The sequence below is a fragment of the Lytechinus pictus genome, chromosome 7, assembly GCF_037042905.1.
Source record: "Lytechinus pictus isolate F3 Inbred chromosome 7, Lp3.0, whole genome shotgun sequence".
In the NCBI taxonomy this organism is placed as follows: Eukaryota; Metazoa; Echinodermata; class Echinoidea; order Temnopleuroida; family Toxopneustidae; genus Lytechinus; species Lytechinus pictus.
In genome coordinates, this window is record NC_087251.1 from 33,721,911 (window position 1) to 33,742,286 (window position 20,376).

Consider the following 20,376-nt stretch of genomic DNA (forward strand, 5'->3'; position numbering starts at 1 on the left):
AAAATTAAAGAAGGGAGCAGCTACTAGCTGCCCTACCCCTATGACTTATTCTACTATTATGCTGTTCATTTGGATATTATTTTTGTTTATATTTATATGAGCCATATCTGACACTTTATGGGTATGATCAATTGGGCCTGTCAAAAGTAGAAACATTGGACTGGTCTCGGATACTGTATCTATCTATTACTATTATTAACACCTGACTGCTTATTTCTAAAAAGGTATCCTGCATCAGTAAAATGATCTTACATATGGACTAATTGATTTTTATTTGTTAATTGAAATACTTATTATGAAATAAATAAATAATGATTTATATTATTATTTTTTTTTTAATTGTTGGGATCAATAAATTTTTTTACAACCTTTTTTTTTTGAAAAAATCCAAAAATTATTAAATTGGTAAAACAAAATGTCAGCCTCCATATCATGTCTGACTTAAATTAAAGAACAGTAAAAAAAACCAGGCGAATTCTCCCGTTAAAACATGGCGAAGGAAGTGAAGCAAAGTGCAGATTTTCGTTGCATTGAATGTGGATTTTACTCAAGAGAACTATATCATGATTATGGCAATGGAATCATCAAAATATCTCATTGTGTAAGTCATTTTGTATTCTAGTTTTATATTCTAGCGCACGCCTGCGGGGGCGGAGCGCTTTTGCCTTCTATATAAACTTCATATGTGTCGATTGAAATATATTGATACATGCTCAGAACCTGCATATAACCATAATTAAACTGCATGAACTATATCTTTACGACTTGTCCTGTCTACTCTTAACCCTGGATGATTATTTATTATGGATACTATTGCCTTCATAGGGCTGATCTCCGAAAGCAGCGGAGGGAGAAAACCAGGAAGGAAGAAGGTGCCCAGGACCAGGGGCCTGTTGCATGACGAGATGAGCGATACGTAGGAACGTCCTAGGACCATTCTTCCGAGATAGGAAGATTGGCGACAAATCAGCGCTTTCCGTTTCACGAAGGCAATCTTGTCTTCCCAGTCCGCGACATCGTTTGATATCGATAGTATCGGAAAAATATTTAGTCTTCATCGTCACCTGAACCTTTTATTTCTGAATGACGACTTTACATAAAATCCGATATTTCAATAGTAGGAGATCAAAGAATGTTTTGTTTATTCCTGATAGTAGAATTGATGTATGGAGCTTACTTTATGAGGTTAAAAGAGAAAAAACTTTAAAGATTCACAAACATAACTAAATAAAATCGAAATTTTCATTATTTCCCTTATTTAGAACACGGTGTCTTTGTAGAGACACCTTTTATTGATATTTCAACGAAAGAGACCCTTGTCCGACATAAAAATTGATTTAACTAAGTAATTTCGACATTTATTAGTTCAATATTCTGTATTTTTATAGAATACTTGTATATAATGGGATATAATGATAATTTTGCAAATTATGCGTTAATATGTTATTTGTTGAGGTAAATATAGGGTTTGAATGGAGTAAACAAAATCAACAGTGTCTGATTGTATGAGACTAAAAAGGAAAATATGAGAGGCTGCGTGTGAAAAATCTAGTTTATTTATTTTATTTATCAGATATAACGCAAGAAATACAAATGTGAGTGTTTAGAGTATAAACATACCTCAGTTGCATGATGAGTAACAGAAGAAAATGAAAATATGAAAATGGCTGCTAACATGTCCAAGTGGATTACTTTGCAATAATAATTAAAACATAGAAAAAGGTGTGAATCAATCCGCAATGGAAAAAATACTTTTACAGAAATAATGCTAAATATGACAACGATCATAAACGCTGGTCATATTTAAAGATGATCACTTAATTTATGGAAGTTTATATAAGAATATAAGGTTTAAGAAATAACATAAAAAATATATATGTTCAACATTTCAAAGTTAAGGAGTATAGAGATTATATGCTATGACATAAGGGCCGAAAGGGGCCTACCCTAAGATTTAAAGTGCGCCTCTTCGATGGACTTTCCATAATCTTTTCTTTAATGAACTTATCTTCATTTGTAATGATTGTGATGGATTCGTAAGCTATAGGCTTAATCTGTATCTTAAATTCAATATTAGCTGCAGGTTTTTTGTTTTGTTTCACTGTTTCAAATCCAACAATTAATTTTCATTGATTAAAATAAATCTCAGCAAAAAAAATAAATATAATGAAAATAAAATGAAAATAAATAAATGATTTAGCATGTTTAACATCTTAGTTTTGTTTGTCTTGTTTTTTTTTTTGCTGAATGTTTTTTAACACGTTTTTTACCTTACTTAATTTATTTTAAAGAAATTTGTTGTTTATCTTTAATGAGAAAGCATGAGGGGTCGGCTAAAGAGATATAGTGCCGCCCATTTTAAGTATTTCATGTTTATTTTTTTAATAGAAAAGGGGTGGGGATAAGACGGAGGGAAAATAGAAGAAAACATATTAAAAAAAATATTTGGCCCTATACATTACCCCCGGGAATAATACATGTACCCCGGAGAAGTTAAAATGACATCCGTTTTTGGTCGTCCTGCCGTGCAAAAAGACGACCTGAAATTGATGACAACTAGCCCCCATATAAAAAATAACTTGGCGCCATCCCAGATCAAATGCATCAGAGTGCAACCAAAAAAATGTTTAGAGGTGATGTGTCAGTGTGGCTTGCCGTAAATGCATTTTCTCTCAATACCGACGGTGGCGGGCGGTGTGCAAAGAAGATCATGCCTACGTAGGACATGTCTGGAGGTGTCTTTCCAAGGACCATTCTTCGTATCGCCCAAATTGGCTTTATGAAACAGTTGAGCGATATCTCGTTCTTACGTAGAATGGTTCTACGAAAGACCCTTTCATGCAACAGGCCCCAGGTGCCTGGCGAGCTGGCCTGGGTGGATGTACCGGTACAGTGGCCTACATAGATAGGACGTAGACAGGTCGTAGATAAAACCACAATTATAATTGGCATTATTTCTATGAAACAAGATATTATTCACTCTATCGTGAGAGATATAACTATCAATATCAACAACTTTATTGCCAACATTTCTACGATATTGATCTCATTTTTAAACAAGAATTCATTAATAAAGATCAAGAAAAATATGATTGAAAAGATGGGGAAACTTGCTCGATGTTTACACCGCCATCTTTTTCTTATTGATCTTCGCCAACGTTACAGCTTTGGCGAAGAACAATAAGAAACAAGATGGCGGCATATACATCGTATTCGTATAGTATTCTGCCCTGCCACACTCACACTAGTAGTAGTACGAGCTTAGTATATATCATAGAGATGTATACTAATTATGCTAGAGTGCGGAGTCGCCATAGGCGCGCGTACTTAACGTCTGTGATTGCGCGGAGCATGGTCGGCCATTGCTCGATAGGTCTAGATTCGCAAAAGTACCTGGATGTACCCATAGCTCGTACGTTGTAACGCTGAGAAAAGGGATGCTGTCTCCGGCTTTTATCTTGAAGAAACGAATCCAACCTCATTACAATTGAAAATATGAAAGACAAATTGTATCTCGATAAACTATTAGTGTGATTACATGGGAATTCTGCTATTAATTTGTCTTTTTATCTGGATTCTCGGGATGAAATTCTCTATACAGTGTATTTACGATTACCTGCCACTGATGCCTGTTAGGCCTATAGATAATAATATATAACAGTATTGATAATATGACATAAATAAGTAGAAAAAAATAAAACATACAACATTAAAAGTAAATTTTGACAATCATTTCAAAAGACAGTGATTTAGCCCATCTTCTCCGGACTTCCCTATCTTTGGCTTTAATGATAGTTGATACATCATCCTTTGGCACATTCCTTCGTCCACATGATTCCGTGTTCTCATGACCAATTTTTTTATGATGGATATAATTTTGTAAATTTAATTCATTTCAACTCTATTCGTTTCACTTCACCTCAATTCATTTTTTTTTTCATTCAAACATAATACAAAGTAATATATATCGGATAGGCTACAATTTTACAGATGAATATTCTTATCTTGTAAAAAAACCAGTAGGCCTATAAAATTGAGCATCAAATGACCAACTGCATGAAACTTGCATTAATTTGTATTAAGTATATACTAGTTTTTTTAAATGTACAATAATTTGTATAAGTGTTTTGATCTTTGATTACTATTTTATTAGCAAGGTATAGAGTATTTAAAGGGCATCTTATTAATTTTACATCATGGTGAGCCTCCCGTTACACCATCAATGGTAAAACTATATTGGGTTTTCAGTGCACTTGTTAATTTTTTTTCTCATAGGAACATGATAAATTCCCTAAATCTGCAGGCCTATATCGCACCGAAAATGAAATTGTTCAAAAAATTTTGCTTTTAATACCCTTCTATTTAAGTTAGAATCGGTTTATTTTATTCGCTTTTTAGGGGGTGGGGTGTAATTAAAGTGACATACGCACCCGGAAGAAAATTCACAATCAAAATAAAAGTATACAAGTACAGGGGGCTCGACTGGACCCCTCCCTGACAGGTATCACTTGAGGTTAAAATTATGATCACTCAACAGCCAACAATAATTGTATTATCTTATTACAAGTATTTGTCAGTTTTACAATAGGCCTATTATTGCTTAATATGTTTGGTTTTTGTACTCACAATTTTGCAAAACTTTTTTATTTTAAGTTTTATTAGGATTGCAATAGATGTATCTCAGGATATTTGTTATCAATTGGTTTTATACACTCAGTTGTAGTAATAATATTCGTTGTAGTATAGTACAAATCATAATTACAACTCACTCCCGCTCTGTTTCTTCTCCTTCTTCCATACCTTAATTATTATTCGATCCTTGATTTGTTCACATAAAAATTTGTCAAATCAAAGGATTAAACATCAGCGATATGTCAACAGAGTATTTCAGCCGATCAGTATATTATTTCAGCCGGGGGGGGGGGGGGGGGGGGTTAAGTCTAGATTTTCCAGAAAATCAAAGAGAAACTCTTTTATGTTGCGTTAAACACGCATTGTAATTTGTTTATCATGTTATTTGCAAGGCAATACTGTAAACATAATTTCCCCCATTAGGCCTCCTGTACATTACAAAATTGTACAACTGCATGCGCGTTTTTGATATGCAAATTTTGCTGTCAACAAACTTTTCTACATTGATTTGCACATAAGAAAGTAATTAAAATGATCTGATGGTTGCCAACATTGGAAATCTAAATAATATAACTTATAGATTCATCAATTAACTGGACCAATGCGTAAATAAATTTCAAACATTATCAATAAAAAGTAATTTTATGACTCACGAGTTATTGTGATGACGGTTACATCGACATAAATCCATGGGGAAAAGGAGTTATGCCCATATGATTTCTATGTGTAGATCTATATACATGTATATATGGAAAATAAATTATAACAAATATTCTAAAAAATGAAGAAATAAATTATCAGCATCATGATTATTATGAAACTACTTGAAAAAATGCAATTGTGTTTTTTATCAATATTGTGTCTCAGATCAGGCGCAGATCCAGGATTTTCCAAAAGGGGGAGCCGGGGATGGATAATTCAAGGGGGGGGGGGTACACTTGTGTTTTAACGGCATTTAACATTACAAATTTTAACTGTGCCTCTCAAAATTGGGGGGGGGGTACAAGCGGATCTGCCCCCTCCCCCTTAGATCCGCCAGTGTCTCAAATGCATTAGACACTGTTATATGGCCTGTAGGCCAAGTTAGGCTTTCTTGACTAAATTTCTGAGGTCAACTTGAACACCATGCATGTTAAATTTGTTAATCAGGACTCCCTAGAACAATATGCCCAGGCCTACATGTTATTTTTAATATTCATCCCTTCCAAATCATTAGAAAATAACAGTCACATTAGTGTATCGAAATGTTATGACCAAAACAAAAACAATTGGGGATGTCTATCATTGGCCTGAAAATAGGCCTATTATGCGCTATTGATATTCCTATACAGGCATTTTTGTTCTCAGTTTCGTTAGATTTTTTGTTAATTCAAACTGTAATTCTGTACATTCAATACTATTTAACTTTTCCATTTGCTTTCGCGCTCATATGTCATAATTTTGTTCCGTTTCTGTGCTATCACTTTACATGCCCCATAGGTACTGTACGCGCATGGCAGGCTGCGAAGACCTATCGAGTAATGGCGGCCGGTCTCCGCGTAATCACAGCGATTTGACGAAGTACGCCCTCTAGCGTTATTAGTATATATCTCTATGGTATATATATATATAGGGTGTCTGAAGCCACACTGAAAAGTGTCAGCATAAAACAGGCTGATTTAAGGGAAAATATGGCACATTTTTTCGGGGAAGTTCAGGCTACTAGAAAAATGTGATCTGAATTGATTATTAACTTGTGTTTAGCATATATATGGAAAGAGAAAATTCAGGGGCTTCTTTTGACAGTAAAGACAAGTTTATATGATCATTTTAAATAAGGATTTAGAGATAAATTGCAAACCCTTATTTTTGTGGGTGTTGAGATTGCCATTTCTCCATGCGTTTTCTATGGGAAAATGAAATTTCTGTTTTGCAAAATTTTTTCACTTTGTTGCAATTTTTCATTGTTATCTGGTTTCCAAGATCTTTATAAAAATCATACCATCAGATAGAGCATAAAAAATCCTATTGGACTCTTTATGGACAAGTTTTTGGTATTAATTATAAATTTATAACAGCTCTCGGAAGCTAAAAATTAGGATTTGTGTGTGTCCATTTCTTAACTACACAGTCTATGGCAGAGAAATGCTGAAAATTGACCTAATTTCATTCTTCTTTTTTGCAGCCAATAATTTGATTTTTTTCAAAAATGTTACATTTCTGTCAGTCTGAGGGTAATTTCTCTTCAAATTCACAAAGAAAATGTGATATTTTCTTGAAATAAGAAAAATAATTTTTTTCTCCAGACACCCTAATATATACTAACCTTGTACACCGAACCGTGTTTGACCCTTGATTTCGATGTAGTCGCAAACATCGCTTCATTGCTGAAGTAATATTTGCCGAAACTCCTCGCTACTCACCGGGGCTCTTTCCGGTAAGTAGCAATACATTAAAAAATTAAAAATATAATTTAAATATAATAATGGTAAAAAAGAGCAAATTTCGCTTACCTCGGCCTGGAAAGTAACTTCGCTTGTCTCTTCTACGGAAATACAAGGAGGCCCGTTGGTGGCGCTAATAAATTTCACAACCTTGATTCAGCTCCTCGGTAATTTTATAACTGTGTCTAAATTCTTTGAATGCGCAATTCTTATGATTAATTTACTAATTATGGGCACCAATAAATGAAATACCTTCAAACATGTCAAAAACATAATTCAAGATTATTATTGGCGATGATAACACCTTTCTGCAATTAATTTAAAACGATGACTAATAAAGAAAAATTGAAAAAAATATACGTGCCTGGAACGAAACCAGCAGTACAGGCTTTAACGAACATCAATAATACGGTATACCAAAGTCTTTACAATGAAAAGATTGGACACTTCACGGACTTTGCGTAATGACCTGCGTCAATTTGCGTGTCAAATAGTGTAGGTGCCTAGTCTTTCCTTTGTCGTGTCTTTGATATGAATATAAATCGCGCGCCCTCTTTAGACGAAAATTGATATCGGCGCTGACCAAATTTTATCTCCGTGAAATCTTCACTAAAGATCAAGAAAATATACATATTTTTTAGAAGAAACTTCAAGGAGAAGTCACGGAAGGATCTAAATGATTGGGTAAGTGTCATAGCAGAATGTGAAATCCCTAATTATGTGTGATGTTTTATGTGGGCGAAAGCCCAGTAGTATATGGATGTGTCGTGTGTGTCGCGTTATTATGAATGATATTCCTTCGCACGCGAGATGATATGAGCCCATGGGTGGCCCTGCCATAGACTTTAAGGTTAGCGATACGCCATGATTTTGGCATCAACACATTGACAAGCGAACTGACGTGCCTATACAAATTTTGTGCACATCTGCGAGAGCGCGCTAGTGCCTACCTTGGGGTAAAAATCTACCACGGTATAGGGACATAGAGGGGGTTTACATTATTTTGCACACAAAAGTGATCATTGTAATTTATTATGGATGTTATTGGTGGTAATGTAGTTGTAGTGCAATGTAAAATATATATATTTTGTGGGGGGGGGGGGGCTATTTATCAATTGGATTCTAAGTCTATTTCAGTTAAGTAATAGATAAATAGCATCCCCCATCAAAATATTCTGACCAGTGATCTATGCTTAGACGAGTTTGGTGATGTGACTTTAAGGTTAGCGATACGCCATGATTTTGGCATCAACACATTGACAAGCGAATTGACGTGCCTATACAAATTTTGTGCACATCTGCGAGAGCGCGCTAGTGCCTACCTTGGGGTAAAAATCTACCACGGTATAGGGACATAGAGGGGGTTTACATTATTTTGCACACAAAAGTGATCATTGTAATTTATTATGGATGTTATTGGTGGTAGTTGTAGTGCCATGTAAAATATATATATTTTGTGGGGGGGGGGCTATTTATCAATTGGATTCTAAGTCTATTTCAGTTAAGTAATAGATAAATAGCATCCCCCATCAAAATATTCTGACCAGTGATCTATGCTTAGACGAGTTTGGTGATGTGAAGTTAGCGGCCACTTAAGTGTAAAAATAATTTAGGCCCCAATTAAAACTTGGGAATTACAGAAATCGGCATCCAGTTTCACCCTGTCTGTTCAATGCCAAAAGTAGGTCATGATTGATTAGTGGGTGCATCGTGGTCTAGTGGTTCTGACTCTTGCCTTTGAAACAGAGGGTCGTGGGTTTGAATCGTAGCCATGGCATATTTTCCTTCAGCAAGAAATTTATCCACACTGCTGCACTCGACCCAGGTGAGGTGAATGGGTAACCGGCAGGAGTAATTCCTTGCATGCACTGAGCGCCGGTGATGGTAGCTCGAGCTAAAGCCGAGATAATAATAGCAGCCCTTTGTATCCTCTGGCAAAAAGGGCTTTGTAAATCTAGCTATTATTATCATAAGTAACAATAGGGGTCAATGCTTTACGTAAAGTTTGCAGTACAAGGCCTGAATATGCTAGTTTTAACTTTAAATATTGTCATTTTCCATTTGTTGTGTAATATGTGCCCTATATGGCCTGTCTTATGAATACTGGCTCTTTAATAACGCTCTGAATAATATTATAAATAATCTTTTTTTGAGAAAAGTGTTCCATATGAATTAGCAAGCAGGCCCTCTCTCAACACCAAAGGCCCCAAAGTTGGTAACTTTCATTTGTAATCTCTTATATGCATTTCTGAACAGGAGAAGTGCAAGCAAGTAGTGGACAAGTATGTAGAGTTTGATCCTGTCATTGTTCTGATAGACGCTCTACTCTTCAAACCGCAGGCATATCGGCACGTACTCTTCAACAAAGATATTACAGTAAGTCAATATTTTTGCGTACAAACCTGGAGATGAATTATTCCAATTGAATTCATTAGTTTCTTTTGTCCCATTTCAACCATCTTTCAGGAATAAACTGTTTCTACTGTGTTATGCTAAAACAATATGGAATACCCCTCCCTCCCTTTTTTAACTTTTAAATTCAGCTCATTCTTTGAAGCTCCAGCAGGACACTCAATTCGTTTTTGGCATCACCCTTTTTTTAAATTAATATGAGAAAAGAATTGTATCTAAAATCATAACAATTTTCATTTATGTTCTCATAATAGTTTTGAAAGTCATTTCTTATTTGCTTTTTAAGAAAACATGCTTACATATCCAATATAAAAAATATGCTCACTTCATATGAAAAATCATTTCGCACAATATTTTCTTTTAACTCTTGATTTTGTCCCGTAGTTCCATTGGCGATTGTGCATTGTGTGCCTTCTCTGTGATGCCTATATGAAATGGGCTCACAAATCTGATGCCCCTTCTGAGGAGGAAAGTAAGCCATTCCTACACTATGCCCTCCAGTGGGACTTCTATGCCATGTTCACGATTGCAGGATTAGGTAAGTTGACATTTGTTTGCTAGACAGTCTGGGGCCCTGATTCTTGGATCAATTTAAGATCTGACTCACTGGGGGCTCTGTAGAAACATACATAATTAAAACACTTTTTTTTTTAATGTCAGAAAAATTATACATACCGAGGTTTTTTTTTACCTGACTGCTAAGAAAGCACGAATGCCTGTGAGCAAGCAACCAGGGGACCAACGGCTTAAGGTCCTCTCCGAGGGACCTGGTAATGAGGATAAATGCCTTACCAAAGGGCTCTAGCGCACCACTTGGGAATCGAACCCGGGTCACCGGAATCCGAAACCCCCGCTCTACCGACTGAGCTATCGCGCCTCTATTATGATTTTATGTAAATGATTTCACACATTAGTGGTCTTGTTTTCACAATTGTTGACGTTTTATTGATCAGTCTCGATCTACACATGTTATGTATGCAGACCTGTAAGATTTATTTATGTCTTGATTCTGAAGCTTGTATATTTTTCCCTATTTTTTTTCCAGAATTATTAGCTTTCATTGCTGGAGTAGTAGGTATCTGCGTTTTACATGCTGCCTTCTCCGACACCTGGGAACATTGGAAAGGAAGGTATTGAAATAAAATGAAAATTATCATACATATATAACGTTTCCTTTTGTATCGTATGTTTTCATGAAAAATTGTATCTCACTGAATAATTATTAGCTATCACTTGATGTAGCTCTGAAAATCGAATTTGAACTGATTCATTTTTGCATATCATATGTTTTTTGTTATGAATATGATGTCAATTTGTCAAGTTTATATGGGTGATTAATGGAAATTACGAGTTACTCAGTAGTTCAGTTGTATTATGTATCCAATTTGAAGATTCATATTGTTAGAATAAATTTTGTATTTGATTTCAATATAATATTGCAACAAATATTTAAGAGGAATATTATCAAGGGCATATTCTGTAAAGCTACTGAATTAGCCTAAGGCGCTCATTTACAAGATAAAGCTGCTGAAATAGCATACTGTAAATTGATTAGTTGAAAGCAAGTCCTCTGTAGACCTTAGTCTTAGACTCGCCTTTGCCATTAGTTACAGAGTTTCATTTAACTTTTCAATGATAGCAGGGATGCCACTTAGAATCAAGGATGAAAGTTTGAAAAAAATCATCTAGAATGACACCCTTTTTACACGAAAAGTGTTGTGAACTTATATGATAAAAAAGTATAAAGATAAAAAATTAATCCATGCTTGAATCTGAATAGTTCACCCTGTCTGTGACTAGTCATTTATTATCTTTTCCTTAGATCATCTCTTCTTGTTAAAGCACTTCTACTTTCATCTACGGGGAAGCTATTAGTCATTCCGGTGGTCATCTGGGGAGAGACTCATATCTATACAACCCTTTTACTGACCAGGCTTTTCATGACAGTGGCCAGTACTCAAGCCATTACAGGTAATCACAGTAATAGTAGTAGTAGTAGTAATAATGATAATAATAATAATGTGACTTATAAAGTGCCAAATGATGATGATGATAATGATAGTGATGATGATCAGAATCTCAATATATTACAGTCGCTACACTTTTACACTATAATGTTATAATTCAATTGTTGTGATAATAGTCAAAATTTTATATTTTTTTTCGACATTGATTTATAAATGCAGTGTATATTTACAGATGTATGTTCCTTGCTTGCAGTGATCCTGGACTGCCCACACATCACCAGTATATCTTTAGTTGGTTTTGGATTCATCACAGAGGCTCTGGTTAGGTTATTAACACCTTCTATTGAGAACATCCTCCGTGTAAGCTGACAATGGATACCACAACAGCCAGATCACCAATGACACTCAAGTTGATGGAGCAAGATAGGCATGCTTTGTATAAAGCCATTACAATGTCCATTCATTGTATATGAGGAAAAGCCTTGATGCTTTCATAATGGAGCTGAATTATATAGCACCTTTTGCGTAGGATGTGAAGTGCAACTAATATCCCAGCTTTAGCTGAAGCTGCAAGTGCAACTTCTCCAGCGGTGCTCAGTGCATTTCAAGGAATTAATCCTGCCAGGTACCCATAACCTCACCTGGGTTGAGTACAGCACAATGTGGATAAATTCTTGTTGAAGGAAAACATGCAATGGCTGAGATTTGAATCAACAACCCTCTGTTTGAAAGATGAGGGACAGAACCACTAGACCATCTAGATGTACTCTGAGCTGAATTGAAGCGAGGGGTGATTGAATGCCATTACTGTAGTTAGTTGATTTCATTTTGTAGCAAATAGATGCATTAAAGTGTGCATTCCCTAGACGAGTAAGAGTGCTGCTGGTCAGTACTCACTAAGTATTATAGGACTGTGAATGTTACTAGAGGACAATGGCTGCTCCATCAGCAAATTGTGATCCACTTCTACCAGAAAACTATGCAAGGAACTTAATAAATTGATGATAAACAGTGTGTCCAACAAAAAGGAAAACAAGGTTCGATTTACCTTTTCTCTAATATCTTATTTACATCATCATTAAATTTAGTATATCATCTCTATCTTGATACCTTAGATGTCACATGAAGTCTACACATTGATCATCAAGCACAGTTTGAAATTGAAATTCCAATTATCAAGTCGTGCAGGAAAAATCTAGTCAAGACTTATTTAGGAAACAACAATTGTTGTTTCTGCACTTCTGGCTTCACTTATGGGTCGTAATCTGTCATGTAATGTATCTACCTGGAAGTCGGTCACAAATCAGTTAGAAGACTTAACTAATTTTAATGTCAAATTGAACCCAATTTGTTTGATTGAAACTGTTTCCTCTTTTCTGGGACACACTGTTCATAATTTTGCTCTGAACCTTGTGATTTCTAAACATAGCCAGGCCAGCTTAAATGCCAATCAACTGCTTCGCATGCAAGATTTTTTAATATGTTAAAGTAATATTGAATGAAATCAGAATCAGATGTAGGAAATAAATCCCAATTTGATGCAGGATGGATGCTTTTTTGTCTTAAATTTTTCTGTGTCACATGGGTATACTCAAACAGAATTACTTGATAAAACCTGTATCAATTAAAAATTGATCCAATGTTTCTACTTCAGCTCACTCTTCATAGTGATCAGTCAAAAAAGAAAAACTCTTACATTACCAAGATAACTACATCTTCTGACAACTTATGTTCAATGGGTGAATTTAGCGACCATGACTTCTCATCATCAGACACTATTTGGGTCTTGCATCGTTAAAATGCATCCATCTCCGTATCATCCACGACTTTCAGAAAACAGGCTTAAAATGGTTTAATGCTGCATATAGCCTCGTGCAGGGTAAACTGCAGCTCAAAATTAACAAATAAAGCAGGTTTTTCAATGAAAATCACCAAAAATATGTAACTTTAAAATGATTAAAAATGGCAATTTCTTCCTTTGTTCTAAAATCTACACATGACTTGTGTGCTAACCAATGTCTGAGAGAGATATTAAAAATCTACTGGAAATCTTAAAAACTAAAGGCACACACAACACTTGCTCTAAAATCATCCCAAGCAGCTGCTCAGCGGATAACCGCCCGGGACAAACGGGGACCTATACAAGGCAAGGAACAGTCACTGCCCTGGACAGAACTAACAATAACTATGTAAATGAGCTAGTCATCGAGGGTAAGATCAATTAAAGGGACTCTTCATTGCTGAATAAATTAAAAGTTCCTGTCTCTTGGCAACCTGGCTAAAGTACAGGATTGAGCAAAAGTTGAATAGTTTGACCCAACAGGGAGGGGGGATGAATTCAATAAAATGCATTTTTTGTGAGATTTATTTTATTTTGTCTCTCTGTGAAACAAAGATAGAGGAAGAAATATAAGCTGGAAATTCACTAGTCTTTTTTGTTTCTCATGTTGACAGGTGCTAAAGTCAATGGGTGGATTTCTCAGACAAACATACTTTTATGGAATTCCATTCCATACTACTTACAGTTCCTACAAAAAAATCATTTTGGTGAAACTGACACTCGGTAATAGTGCAGTTTAAGTAGCAGTAGGCCTATATCTTAACTGACAATGTTAATCATAAGACCAACCATCGATTTTAATTCACTGGGCCCAGTCTCTAAAAAGTGCAATCAATAGAACTAACTTTCATCTCCATTTAACTTCAAGAAGAAATTGATATTCATCAGAAGGGTTGCTGAACATCATTATCACTGCCATCATCATTATTGTCATCACTGTCATCATCACTATCATCTACCTATTCTTCACAAATGTTATTCCACAAAGAAAGCAATGGTCTAAACTTGTGTACCTTGTAATTCATACAGATCTTCTTTTCTTTTTAATCAATAAATCATTGCAATGATTTGCAAAGCAATTTAAGAAATATATACAAACTTTTCATCAATTGTTTTTACTTCTACAAATTTCAAAGACACATGATTCGCATTCTAATATTACGCCATCATTGTTCAAACAATAATTAAAATGCATAATTCATTTAGGCTTATTCAATATACAGTAATTTATGTACATATGTTGCATCCCCGGTTATACAAAAATAATCGTTTCTTTTCATCAAATATCTTTACACTGGTACCTATACATGAGGTTTACATGATATAAAACAGAATAAAAAATTGCTTTAACAATTTTTTTCCTTCAGGTAAAAAGACTTTCGCAGAGAGCACCTTAAATGCTATTCATCCGATTAAATAACATGCAATTAAAACAATAAGGGTATTTTCAACAAATACACATTCCTTTTATACAGATGGTTCACTTTAAACAATATATCTCTTTTTTACACTGATGAATATAAAAGTTAAATATAAACTAAGATTATAACTGAAATAATATCTAATCTGGATATCAGACAAATTGTGTTACTGCATCTTGGCATAAATACTGTCTTATATGACACCTATTTCATATAGATTTTACAAAAAGTTTATGATTAATAGGGGTTTTGTCTGAGAAAAGTGAAATCACTATTTCAGAAAATAAATTTGTCAAATCGATTGAAATTTTGATATGATGGATAAATTGTAGGGCACAGTCTTAAAAAACAAACTCAAATTACGATTGATCTAAATTTATAAAGTTAAATGAGATGAATTTAAGATCAAGCAGAATTTGAGTTTAATTTGAATCCATCGCAGCCCTTTCTTAGACGGGGCCAAAATGTTCTTAAACGTCAATGCATAAAGTGTTCATGAAATATTCCCACAGCTGAAATGAAATGAGGCACAGTTTATGAAAGAATTTATCTACACTTGATCGAACAATATTTTAAGGTACAACGATTGATCAATGTATATTTAGTAAAGATACAAGTCAATCCTCAAACTAATTATCCTGACAGGCACTAGTGATTATTAATGCACAAAACATTGGTCAATCATATATAGAGGTACTGGTGGCTGGAGATGGCATAAGCATGCATCATAGTGTTAATGTGTGAATGAGTGGCATAATGAACCAAACATTTTGAGGGGGCACAATATGGCAATCGGGGCCAAATGTCTAAAAAGTGAGTGAACATATCAACCATTTTAATATGGAAATCTGATTTTATTTTGGATTAAAAAATAATATTCCAATATACTTGAAAGACAATATATCACAAGGGTTATATATTTTAACACTTATATTCGACTAGGTGCTGCTAGTTTACATAAATACCTGACTCCCATTTCATTATTCATATACTCTTGCCCCATCCCCTCCCATCTCTCTCTCTCTCTTCCCACAACTCTCTCTTTCTCACCCTTACTCTCCATGTTGACTATATTCTATCCCATACCACAAGTGCATGAAAGTGATACGTTATTCACATTAAATGCAGATTAAAATAAGGAGCACCATATCTACATATTACTCTAATTACAGCGTTAAATGTGTTGTTAATCAATTAAATGCAGTGATACAAAAGATTCATTAATGAATAAGATGAGCATGTACATGCACGGGGAGTATTCTTAGATGTACATTTCTGAGTTGTTTATAGATAGATTCATACATATATGAATTTATGAATTACTGAAAAAATTTGATTACGGTCATTACAATTATTTTATGATAAAAAATTTCTTCATCGAATTTGTTCGTATGACATGACTTTGAAAACATTGCTACATCAGATATGATTACAAACTTAAAGGAGAATGAAGGTGTTGCATATTTACATCAATATCGAACAGAGAACATTATTACCTACAATTGGATGTATCGGGCAGGTCTTTAGGCCCCAAATAACAAAATTATTCAACTGCTACAAAAGGCGTATTCGGTCTTTAGCAGGCTGCCAATTTTGTCTCGGATTCCAGTAACCCCCAGCGAAGATATGACGAAATCGCGCTCTACTCGTGAAATGCTCAACCTGGTATCCTGTATGTAATTACATATGACGCGATTAATAGCCATATGATCTTTTGCTAGCATTCAAGATCATGCCGTAGTGCCAGGCCTTCGGGTGTACGAACAAAAGTGGAAAGACGAATGGGGAAAACCTTTCATCCTCATTCAAACCAAGACAATAACAAAGAACTTTTTCATAAGTGGATTGCGACGATAAAAGTTGAAAAATTCTTCAAATCATTGTATGAATACAGCTGGCATCATGTGATTTGTAGTGACCATTTCCAGCCTGATGAAATATGACAAGGACATGCACAAAACTCTGAAGTAACAAATCTAGAGAGCTTACCGATGGTATATGGAATATGATGATAAAAATAAAACGCTGAGATGAAAATCTCATAGTAAAAAGCTCGAATTGATCCAGACAGTACGCGAGAGAATGAAACAACGAAATAGCGTTTGCGGCAGTAGACTAGCATTACATGCAATCTGCAGCTGACTACGCGATAGCTTGATGATCAATTCGATGAAGTGAAATTTCTGATGTAAATTATGCTCTTAAACAATCAGAATGTAAAATTTAACTATTTGAAGAAAAAAATTAAATAAGTATAGGCTAAAAACATTTTAGTTCAGTTGGAAAATACGACTGAAAATATTTTTAAATTTTGAGTTCATCTTGAGTTTTAATAGTGAAAGTAGGCCACAGTATAGCAAATCACACACGTAGAGCGCAAAAACGTCACACTCCCCTGGCAGTCCAAACAAAATGGCAGCATACAGCTTTGCGTAAGATCGTAGCACTAGTTCGATTAAAAAAAAAATTCAAGTAAGATTTTCTTAAATACATAAAATAAGACATATTGTGTGTTTTATAGTAAAGTTAAAAGATTTAAATGTCCGCTGTAAGAAGCCACAAACATGTATTTTAACCTTTATTCTCTTTTAAATTAATCAAATTAAATCCAAAGTAAATAACTTTGCCCAAAAGGTGCTAGGCTAGGCAGGCTCTTTCCTGCAATACCGACCTCAGACCAATCAAAGCTACCGTATTACCGTACATTATTTTATATCATCGGTCAGTTTTCAGAGCCCCGTTGCATAAAAGTTACTATTATGGTAACTTTGCCATCCAATGGTATCTTTCACGGAATCCTTGATTTTAATTGGATGTTGACTGTTGTTACCATGGTAGTTACCATTAGATGGCAAGGTTATCATAATAGTAATTTTTATGCAACAGACCCAGGTTTTGTTGGTGTGACTGTAACCATAAAATTAAAAAAAACAGTCACATCATAATAGTTGAGAATGAGCTCTAACCAAGATATGAAGGCATCTAGGAGAGGGATTATTTATACATAAGGCACCTAGGGTAATAACTTGGGTAAAACTCAATCTCAAAAGAACAACACTACATCTAAAATCAAGTCGTCATAGCATTCACATTAAAACTTAGGATCTAGTCTGTAGTAGAACGATAATGCTTTAATACTGTGAAGTTAAACACCAAACTTAATTTTCCAAATAATCAATGTTTTCTCCAAGAAATATGACTGAATCATGTCATTGACATGAATCATGTCATAACAGTCAACGCATAATGAATATCAAATTAAGGCACTTTGACTGAAAAGGATCACACGGTTATCTGAGGCCATGTATACATAAACCACATACAAAAATGTACACCCTTGGGCTATAGTACATGTGCATGTTCAGATGATGAATGAACTAATTATTTTGTACATATGAAACCTGCAGCATACTATGATCAAAGCTTATATCATATAAATATATATGACTCCATATTCTCCAGGTTAAGACACAGTAAAGCTTTGAATAAAATGTAATCAATATATTCCCTTAAACCACCCTAAAATGTTTACTGTTGTCCAACAAAGTCTCTAGTTTCCTTTTAATTGTGAGGAAGAAAATTGACATGTAAAATTTATGCAATCTCCATGTACAATTTTTAAGGTACCAGAGGATTGGTGAGTGCATTTCAAAGGAAAACTCTACTCTGAAAACTCTTTTTTTTTTTAATTCTTCAATTTTACTAACTTGATCTCAGGGATAGAGAACCCATTCAAATGTATCCCTGGTGGGTGTTTCAAAAAGTTGTTTGTAAGTTACGTTCGACTTTACGAACGACTGGTGACCCTTACCTGTGGGAAATAATAACACACCAAATTTTCATTGATGTTGATTTACCTTGTAAGAAAGGGTCACCAGTCATTCATAAAGTCACTTGTAACTTACGATCGGCTTTATGAAACACACACCTGATATAATTTAGGATATTAATGAGTCAGTAGAGTGGAATCGATTTCAAGTTGGGATCCGAATTAGTTCGCCATTGATCTTGTTAGTGAATCAGACCTTGGAGCCGTTTCATAAAGCTGTTCGTAAGTTAAGAGCGACTTTAAGAACTGGTGAACATTTCTTCCGCGCTAAATAATCATCAATGAACATTAAATGGTGAATATCATTTACCACAAGAAAGGATCACCAGTCGTCTTAAAGTCACTTTTAACTTACGACCAGCTTTATGAAACGGCCCCTTTGTGCAGTATATTGATCATGGTTAGGACTACATTTAAAAGGCTAAAATCCATGGAACAACTTGTCTTATTTCCTTCTTAAAAGCAATTTAAATCTGTGCATATCATAACTTGCTGTCCAGTGGATAATACCACCCTCCACCTTCAGCCAGGCAATTACTGTGGTAATAATCCACCTAGGGAATCTTAGATTCATATTTTCTGCTCGAAAGCAACATGAAGATCATCAGCCTCTCCAGGTATGGGCGAGTTCAGACCATCTGTTGTGCTGCTGGACACCGAACTACTCTCATCGTCCGCACCTCCTCCACTCCCCGTGCTATCGTAACTCTGCTTCGTCCCTCTCGTCTTCAGGGTGTGAGGGGGGCTGGTGAGTCCGCCCTTGGTCGCCGACAGCATTGCGAGGTCATCAAAGTCCAGGGAGCGACGGGACGGGTCGCTGGAGGAGTCATCGCCATCCCTGTAGTTCAGGTCCAAGACAAAGTGGTCGTTGATTTGGTTACCGATGGCGACCGAGTGCCGCATGGAGGAGAGGGAGGACAGTTTCTGGGAGTCTGCAACGCGGAATGAGGCGAAACCTGAGAAAAGAGAGACAGAGAGAGGGAGGTGTGAGCAAACTAGAGGTAAAACATGATAAGACAAATAGGAATTAAAGTGGATAAAGGAACGCACCATCATTGATCTCTGTTATCCTACATATATACTCACCTGTAGGAGTAACTTTAAAAAACTTATTTGACTAGCCTTGCTTTGTATTTAAATACATAGACATAAATTCCCATCTGCAATGAATACCTCTACACCATCAAGAAGCTAGGTTGAAGATTACTGTTGTAATGAACTATTTCAAACAACTTTGTAGTCGAGAACATACAAGTTTTATTAAACCATGAAAGTCTTTCTTAGAAAAAAAGGTGGTCTGAATAAATGATCTAATCACTCTCTTGATGTTTGTAAAGTAAGCATGTTCTTATCATCCTCGAGAATGAAAATAGAAAAAAAAACATAGTGGAATATAAAAACAAATCAAGTAGGTTCTTGCTAGAACCCCTTGAATACCCCCCCCCCCCCCAAAAAAAAATAAGTGTATAAATGAAGCCTGGATTGTTAAACATTTATGTTCTGCCACTTCAATGAATTACATGAATTTTTTCCTCAAATGTCAGTATAATTATTTTCTTGGAGATGAAAAACCAGATCACCAGTATTGTGTTAAATGTAAATATAATATGTAAAATGTATCAAGTAGAAAAATGAATATAAGTATCTGATTGAATATTTGAAAACATGCAAAACTGTTAGACATGCAGCTACATTATTATACATACACACATATAATGCCATGCAATATAATTTGGCACATATATTGCTTTATTCTTATATTTTACGAACACAACAGTAATTTAAGTACAAAAGGAAAACATAAAAAACAAGCAAAATATTCAAACTTGGCATGTGAATATTAAGATGAAAT

The 20,376-nt window shown here is 35.0% G+C and overlaps 2 protein-coding genes across 2 annotated transcripts in view; one reads left to right on the top strand and one right to left on the bottom strand.

The window, feature by feature from the left end:
- Nucleotides 1-391: 391 nt before the first annotated feature.
- Nucleotides 392-14,521, top strand: LOC129265809 (protein ARV1-like). The gene is made up of 6 exons (XM_054903743.2): nt 392-601; nt 9,312-9,431; nt 9,852-10,005; nt 10,513-10,597; nt 11,290-11,438; nt 11,688-14,521. Exons 1-6 carry the CDS (start codon nt 491-493, stop codon nt 11,801-11,803), a joined length of 735 nt encoding a protein of 244 aa, XP_054759718.2. The 5' UTR covers nt 392-490; the 3' UTR covers nt 11,804-14,521.
- Nucleotides 14,275-20,376, bottom strand: part of LOC129265247 (pleckstrin homology domain-containing family D member 1-like) — a 38,816-nt gene continuing 32,714 nt past the window's right edge. The window contains exon 9 of the mRNA XM_064101479.1: nt 14,275-19,480. Coding sequence (XP_063957549.1) covers nt 19,095-19,480 — 386 coding nt within the window. The 3' untranslated portion in view covers nt 14,275-19,094. The remainder of the gene's footprint in view (nt 19,481-20,376) is intronic.